The sequence below is a fragment of the Semicossyphus pulcher genome, unplaced genomic scaffold (assembly GCF_022749685.1).
Source record: "Semicossyphus pulcher isolate SPU_LCO1_2020_fin unplaced genomic scaffold, fSemPul1.0.p SCAF_22, whole genome shotgun sequence".
NCBI lineage: Eukaryota > Metazoa > Chordata > Actinopteri > Labriformes > Labridae > Semicossyphus > Semicossyphus pulcher.
In genome coordinates, this window is record NW_027211696.1 from 3,542,497 (window position 1) to 3,551,239 (window position 8,743).

The 8,743-nt window shown below is 45.0% G+C and overlaps 1 protein-coding gene across 1 annotated transcript; it reads left to right on the top strand.

Moving 5' to 3' along the window:
* The first annotated feature begins 329 nt into the window (after positions 1-329).
* Positions 330-5,141, top strand: nefma (neurofilament medium chain a). The gene is made up of 3 exons (XM_069673417.1): positions 330-1,522; positions 2,368-2,492; positions 2,600-5,141. Exons 1-3 carry the CDS (start codon positions 467-469, stop codon positions 4,227-4,229), a joined length of 2,811 nt encoding a protein of 936 aa, XP_069529518.1. The 5' UTR covers positions 330-466; the 3' UTR covers positions 4,230-5,141.
* Positions 5,142-8,743: the final 3,602 nt, after the last annotated feature.

Here is an 8,743-nt window from a genome sequence, read left to right on the forward strand (position 1 = left end):
TTAATCTTTTCTTCTAAGGAATCAAATGGCTTGTATTGCTTGTCGCTGTCCATGGTGCTGAAATAAAGAACCAGGGAAGGCTGCTTCACGTTCTGTTCTTTTACTTTAATCTATCTATCTATCTATCTATCTATCTGTGTATTCAAATCGAACTCCCAAGTACCGCCTGAGCCCACGTGCTTCAGACTGAACGGGACGGGGGACCACTAGCAGCCTGCCTGAGGGGCACGCGCCCTCCCCTCCCCTCCATCAATGGACGAAAGAAAAGTGCTTGGAGTTGCCTTGTTAGCGGCAGAGCCTCACATATATAAGGAGCAGGCGGAGGAGTGTTCAGTCGCTGTGAGAGCCATACACCGCTCACCTGCACATACACACATAACACACATACACCCACATACACCGTCGCCTCCACCACCTGCTCCGTCCCCCTTCATTTCTGCTCACACCCCCACGGTAGTCTGACCGGATGAGTTACCCGGTGGATACGATAGGGAGCCCCTTTCGGAGAAGTATGGATACTAGGACCAGCTACGGCTACAGCCGCTCCGGCAGCAGCCCTTCCAGCGGCTTCCGCTCCCAGTCCTGGTCCCGGGCAAGCCCCGGCTCCACCATGACCACCTCCTACAAGAGGAGCGTGAACATGCCGGTGTCCCGAGCCTACAGCTCCACGGTGCTCAGCTCCGCCGACAGCGTTGATTATAATCAAACCTCCATCCTGAACGGAGACTACAAGCGATCTAACGAGAAAGAGCAACTTCAAGGGCTCAACGACCGCTTCGTTGTTTACATCGACAAGGTGCACTACCTGGAGCAGCAGAACAAGCAGATCGAGGCGGAGATCCAGGCTCTGCGGCAGAAGCAGGTGTCCCGCTCCCAGCTGGGAGACCTCTACGACCAAGAGCTGCAGGAGCTGCGCTCCATGCTGGAGCAGATCCACCATGACAAGGCGCAAGTCCAGCTCGACACCGACCACATCGAGGAGGACATCCAGCGGCTCAGGGACCGCTTTGACGAAGAGGCTCGCATCCGGGAGGAGACAGAGGCGATAATCCGCGTCCTGAAGAAGGACACGAGCGACTCGGAGTTGATGAAGTCTGAGTTGGACAAGAAAGTTCAGTCGCTGCAGGATGAGATCGCCTTCATCCGCAACAACCACGAGGAAGAGGTGAGCGACCTCATCGCTCAGATCCAGGCGTCTCAGGTGACCGTGGAGAGGAAAGACATGCAGAAGGCGGACATCACCGAGGCTCTGCGGGAGATCCGCTGCGAGCTGGAAGGTCACTCTAACCAGAACCTGCAGCAGGTGGAGAACTGGTTCATGTGCCGCTACGCCAAGCTCACCGAGGCTGCGGAGCAGAACAAGGACGCCATCAAGTCCGCCAGGGACGAGATATCCGACTACCGCCGCCAGCTGCAGTCCAAGACGGTGGAGCTGGAGTCCGTCCGCGGGACGAGAGACTCTTTGGAGAGGCAGCTGAATGACATCGAGGACCGCCACAACAGCGACCTGTCCAGCCTGCAGGTAGGAAAACAGCCACAGAGCCGTGCGTAAAGATGCTTCAAAGAAGCTTTAAAGTCCTTTTACTTATCTATCTCTTTTATTACAAGAGATAGTATCCCTACTTGTTTAATGTTTTACGATTTAACAAACTTTTTATGCATTTAAAATGCAATTATCAGGGTTTAAATCTGCTTTATGTTATTAATATGTTTATGTTGTAATATGTGATAGGCCTATTGATATTATGTCAGTGACGTACTTTTCATTTGAGGTCTTAATTATAGCAAACTTACTATCAGTTAATCGGATCTTTTTCTCCCCCTTTGCCACAGCTGAGGGCCTGTGTCGAAACATTTTCTGCTGCGTAATGTTTGCTGTGAGCTCACGCGCACTCGCTGACTTTCTTTCTAAGCTGTCAGGAAATGGTTAAAGGGAGACACTGCAGCAGACTCTCTCTCTCTCTCTCCCTCTCTCTCTCTCTCTCTTGCTGAGTCAGAGGCCTGGGTCGATTGGCTGTGTCCTTACATCACACCACACAGATTTTTCGGGTGGGGGCGGGGGCGTATTGACAATTGCGGAGGCTGTCCTTGAAAAGGAGGCATTCAAAATCTCTCGAATACTGTATTGCGTCAGAATATATTAAAGCAACAGTTTTTGGTGCACAGAGTCGACGAGGTTTATGGAGCGTGCACGGGCAGTAAAATAAGGGATAAATTAAATTCATGAAGTTAATTAAGAAGAGGATTAAACAGTCTTTATAAATGTTGTGAGTCTAAGGGATTTTGAAACCTAAATCCATTAATTAATTTGCCCTTTTTCTTTCATTATACCTACCCTTGCATTGTATGTGCTCTGTTTTTCTGCAGGAGACGATTCACCAGCTGGATAATGAGCTCAAGAGCACCAAATGGGAGATGGCTCGTCACCTTCGCGAGTACCAGGACCTGCTCAATGTCAAGATGGCCTTGGACATCGAGATTGCTGCATACAGGTATACACGTTCATGCATTTAACATGCCTTAACAAGTTGCTGATTTTACTATTTCTACTTGACAAAAGTGACGACTAAATGCACCTTTCAACCTTTTTTGTCCTCAGGAAACTCCTTGAAGGGGAGGAAACCCACTTTAGTACTTTCCCTTATCGCCAGGCCCTCAACCCCAAAATCCCAAAGTCTAAATCAGACGCTCCCAAGCTGAAGGTGCAGCACAAGTTTGTGGAGGAGATCATCGAGGAGACAAGGGTGGAGGATGACAAGACTGACATCGACGAGGCCCTGGCGGAGATCGCGCAGGAGCTGTCAGCCACTCTCGGAGACGGAGGAGAGGATGCGGAAGAAGAGGAAGAGGGGGGAGAGGAAGGGGAAGGAGAGGAGGCAGAAGGTGAAGGTGAGGAAGATGAAGTAGAGGGAGAAGGTGACGAGGAGGAAGTTGTAGCTGCCACTGAAGCTAAAGTTAGCTCAAGCGCACCCGCTAAGGAGGAAGAGGAGGAGGAGGATGAAGGAGAAGGCGGTGACGAGGAAGAGGAGGGCGAGGGAGAAGGAGGGGAGGAGGGAGAGAAGGAAGAAGAAGGTGAGGCAGAGGGAGAGGAAGAGGGAGATAAGGGAGATGACGCAGAGGGAGGCGATGAAGGAGAGGAGGGAGGAGAGGAGGGGGAGGAAGTTGAGGAGACGGTGCTGTGCTCTAAAGCTCCAGAGTCTAAAGCCTCTCCCGACAAAGAGAAGGCAGGAGACAAAGAGGGCAGCGGAGGAGAGGAGGAGGAGGCTGCCGCTGAAGAGGTGGCCGGAGATCAGGATGAAGATGCTGGAAGTGATAAAGCATCCAAAAGTGGAGATGAGAAAGAGGAAAAAGAGGATGCAGATAAAGGAAAGAAGGAAGAAAAAGATGAGAAGAAGGTGAAAGACGAGAAAGTGGAAAAATCTGAGGAAGTCGTAGCCAAGACGGAAGCTCCGAAAACAGAAGCTGCGAAGCCCGAGGCCAAGAAGGAAGAAGCTGCCAAGAAAGATGCATCTGAATCTCCAAAGCCTGAATCCCCCAAGTCTGAATCTCCAAAGCCTGAATCCCCCAAGTCTGAATCTCCAAAGGCTGGATCCCCCAAGTCTGAATCTCCAAAGCCTGGATCCCCCAAGTCTGAATCACCTAAACCTGAGTCTCCTAAATCTGAATCCCCCAAGCCTACATCTCCAAAGTCCGAGTCCCCCAAAGAAGGCTCACCCAAAACCGGATCCCCAAAACCAAGCTCCCCAAAAGCTGAGTCCCCAAAGTCAGAATCCCCCAAACCCGAATCTCCAAAAGCTGAATCCCCCAAGAAAGAAACCGCCAAGCCTGAGCCTCCCAAGCCTGCCGAGGAGAAATCAGAGAAAAAGAGCGACTCAACAGACGACAAGAAGGTAGAAAAGAAGGATGTCGCCATGAACGGTGATATAGACAAGAGCGGCCCTGAAGAGAAAGGGAAGGACGAGGAGAAGGAAGACGACGTGATGGCTAACGGCGTGGATGAGAGCCCCGTCAAGGAAGATGGCAGCCAGAAGGTGGTGATCACCAAAACCGTTGAGACGATCACCACCGGAGAGGACGGCTCCAAGCACGTCACCAAATCCATCACTGTGACCGAGACAGTGAAGGAGGTGGAAGACGTTGAGGAGGTGGTGCAAGAGAAGCTGGTCTCCAGCAAGAAGACGGAGAAGCACTCCACCCAGTCCATCAAGCAGGTGACAGAGGGTGACTGAGCGGCCTCCAGGCGGCTGATCCAGCAAAAGAGGAGGAGGAGGGGTCCAGAGGAGAAGACCCGAAGACAAGCAATCAACCCAGAACTAACATAACAAAGAAAATCATACAGCTAGAGCGACGTAATAAAGATAACCACTCTCGAACATACAAAACAAAGCATAGAGAGACGCCAAAACTTAAATGCTACAAACTTCAAAAATGCATGTTGAGTGACAGCTTTAAATGGGCTTCGCTGCAGATGCGGTCAGGAGCAAGCGACTGAGACATTTTATCCTCTTTTTGTTTCTTTCTGCAGTTCACGGGGAGAGTTCACGGGAGGGCGGGAGGGGGGTCTCTGCATGCTAGCTCAGGAGAGGGGAATATCCTCTCATATCTGTATGTGTGGTAGAAATACACTGTAAAAAGAGTACATGTGTGAAAGGAGTACATGTGACGTGGGTGGGAGAGCGAGAGAATTATCCATAGAGTCGTGGAGATTTTTGAGTTCGCGAAACAGGAAGGGACAGGCAGGTGGGAGGGACTACTGAAGAAGCCTTACTCGACATGTTGAGAGTCCAACTGAGCCAAAAAGAAACAACAAATACACAACACACAGTGAAGAAAGAAACGGGCAGCGATATGTTAAACACATGATCATATACATCCAGTAACTGAAGCAGTTAAAGCTTAACGAAACCTGAAGAAACTCCTAGCCTTAAACATGCTTTTTATCCGTGTCTGTTCTGTTTACCTGAGTGCAACTGAAAAATAAAACTGTAAATGCGCACATACATGCATTCTTGTATGCATAGGATGGACTTGAATTTAAATACAGAAATAAATGAGGTGCTACTGTTTGCGATCCCATGACTTTACTCATCATGAACGATTTCCCAGCAGCATTTGCTCAATAAATGTCATAATGAAGAAAACAGACGTGTCTTGTCATTTTGTATGAATGTATAAAGGTATGCATTGCAACTGCATATACGGGCATCCATCATAACATCACAATCAGGAAGCTAAATTAGGTAGATGAAGGTATTGCTACAGAGCAGCAAAGAGCGACATGTATGTATCTTTTATCCTAACCATCTAATTTAACTTAAATAAGCAAAAATATTACTGATAGAAAACTCACAATGAATATCAAAACATTATATTTGATTAAGGCGCCGGTTTAGCTCAGCGGTTAAACCATTGATGCGGCGGCCCTGGGTTCAACTCCCGCCCTCGGCCTTCTGCCTCGTGTCACCCCCACTCTCTTCTCCCTGTTTCCAACATTACCCACTGTCCTCTCAATCAAGGGATGAAAAGGCAACAAAATAATCTTAAACTTAAACAAAATGAACAATACACAGCAATTTCCTGCAGCCCTTCCCCTAGATGACCTGGATATAGCAGTTTGGATTTCACACTCAACCATATGGAGTTCTGGTGAAATAGAAAATTATGCTTAATTACGATTGATCATTAATATTCATACAACTTCTATCAGAAGCAGGTCTAAAATATTGACAGATATAAAAAAAATTAAAAACTGGATGTAGATTAATCTAATGCCATTAATCATTTGTGACATCTTAAGAGGATATCTAAATAAAAAAAGTGCGGTAACATTTCACTGACCGTGCTGAAAGGATGGCCGAGATTTATTTCTCTGCATATTAGTGAACGTGTTGCTGAAAGCTTTTTCGTCAGCTTTAGATCTGATGGATGAGCTGCTGAACGAGCTTCCCAGGAGGTTTCAAATATGTGGCTGGCATTGTGTTTTTCGTCGACAACATAAAGCAAGAGGAGTGATGATGGCAGATGATATTGCTGACTGGCTGGGTGCAAAGAAGAAAGTGCAACAGTGTCTTAAGACTCTTTATAATCACCCCACCAGGGCTGCATGCTCCATAACTGCTGCTGCAGTCTGTCTAATGTTTAAACAGTTAATGTCAACCCAGGGGAGTGAAATAACAGAGCGGCTGCAGGGTGGTACCAGATGTCAGGATAATGCACCAGCGTGTGCAGGGCTTACTATTCCCCCACTGTGCAAGACTATAAATGCTGCACCTGTGAAACAGAATGTTAACTGTTGTGTATCCAAGTCAAATTTTAGGCTAACAACAATGTTTCAGGTCATCATGTAATATTGTGTAATTTACTTTTTATATACATTCCACATGTAAATGGGATAATAAAACAGCACACTTTCACATTGGAGTAATCATTATAATCATCAAACCTGGACGGTCCTGGTAGCTCCAGGTGCGCTCAAGGCTTGTCTGTGCCTTGTTCCGAATTTCCATCATACTGCATATTACCCTTTCAGTAACCTCTATCTACAGTCAGACAATAGCTGATGGGTTCCAAGATGAGCCTTTCAGTCAGATTAAAAAGCAATTCTGTCTCCAATAAATGAAAAGTTGTAAAACAACCCTTGCTATATGCAGTAGTCTATGTGTTCTGGTATGACAGGTAGCTAATTGTGGCTAATGTTAGCTAATATGAGCAAACATAAGATACAGTTTGGAGTGTTTAAACTCTTTTTTTTTTTACAGCCAATTTGGCCATTAATATTTCAGAATTACGGCCATATAGAAAATCAGACATATGCTTGAATAGCAATATATGCCTAATTTATTAAAGCTACTGTGAGGAACTTTTTGTTTGTGTTGATTTTGGCGACCCCCTGTGGGCAAAGCTGTACCTCTTATCTCTTTGCTGATTTTGTCCTGTACATGCTTAAGTGTTGGTTGTTAACACAAAACCTCATCCTGCTTTCTTTAACAGTCATATGTATCAGTCACTTTAAATTTTGCCCTATAAAATGTAAATAAAGGCAGCATGCAGTGAATCGCTTCGTCTGACACCTACCCACCGTCAGCAGTTTCAGGCATTAAAAATAATTACATAGAAATAATCAATCTTGTTGCTGATGGTCTGGTTTGCTTTTGGAGCTCATATAGAGTCATCAGAATTAATTTCAGTCTGTTTCATAACCAGTGAAAAACTCCTCACAGTAGCTTTAATTAATTCAACATGAATGATTTCTTTAGACATCATCCTAAATGTGTGTCTTTGCATTTCATTAAACGGTGAATAACATACTTTTAAAATAAGTTACATGGAGAAGCCAATATACTGTAGGTCTTAAAAAAAAGAAAAGAAAAAAGCTTTGTCGGTTCAAATTCGCGTTTGTCAAACTGCCATTTAGCGGGGCTCCATTGAACAGAACTGCTTCACTGCTATTGCAAAGTCGAAGCCATCCAACCCAAGCCTGTATAACTTGATGTGATTAAAACTGGTACGTCAAACAAAAATCCCCCCCAACCCCCCACCCACCTCCGTACAGCTGTCAAGAATAGACACATGAGCTGTATAAAGCATTTTTTTGTACCAGGCTGTAAACATGTTTACCTCTGCTGTAAAATGGGCATTTTAACATGGGCTCTAATGTTTATTTATTTATTTATTTTTTTGCTTTTGGAGCGGGCCTCAAGTGGACACTCCAGGAACTGCAATTTCTGACACTTTTGTATTAGCTTCATTTTTCAACACCGGATGTTGCCGCTTGGTTTTAGCATATACCAATCTACCTGTGGCCATTGGTGGAAATTGCAGGCGTGCAATACAAGTTAATCTTGGGTCCGTTTATTTAAAGACAACATTAGTGGGCAACTTAAAAACATTGGAAGACGTCTCAAGCAGGAAACAACAAACTCAGAGGTAAAATGTGTCAACTACTACTTGTCTTATATTCATAATGACACCACTATAGGTTTGTTTTGTGTTGTGCTAAAATGTAATGTAACTGAAGCACAGGTTGATTAGAGTCAACATGTTAGGGCACGAGCGCAGCAGGTGCTAACACCTGATGATATAGCTTGCTTCAATTAGGTAAAAATGGCATGAGTTATATCTAAACACAGACAAGATACCGAGACCTTGAATTATCATTTGTAAAGGGACCATGTACAATATTGAGCATAAATGTTGCCCTTTAATGCATTATACCAGAGTAAGCATGAGCTAATTTTCATCTGCAGTCCTTTAGCAGGTAACAATTATTGTGGTGAAGCGTCCATTCATGCTTAAATTATAACTAATTTTTTTTTTTTTTTTCAGAATAAAAGAAGGCTATGGTTGTGTGTAAATCCATTCCTCATTGCAGATGCTAATAGCTAAATGTTTCAATATCGTCAATTTGCAGAAATGTAAACAAATGTAATGTAAACAGTTACTGACATAAATAAGTCTCAGAATGTCCAATCAAAGTTTTGTCGTTGTTGTTGTTGTTGAGACTCAGAAGCCAGGCTTTGGAAAACACTACGGGCTTCACACTAAATACAGGGAAGGTGGGGTAGTAGATATAATACAGTTGTATCACTGTTTCCTAATGACCCTATTTGTCAGACAAGAAGTGTATGACACATGCTCATATTCCTCAACAACCACTTTGCTCTTCATGTACTTGTCAGGTTTAAACAGTTACACCTGTACTATATTCTTTAGCTACACTTTCAATCAATGACACACATGGCTT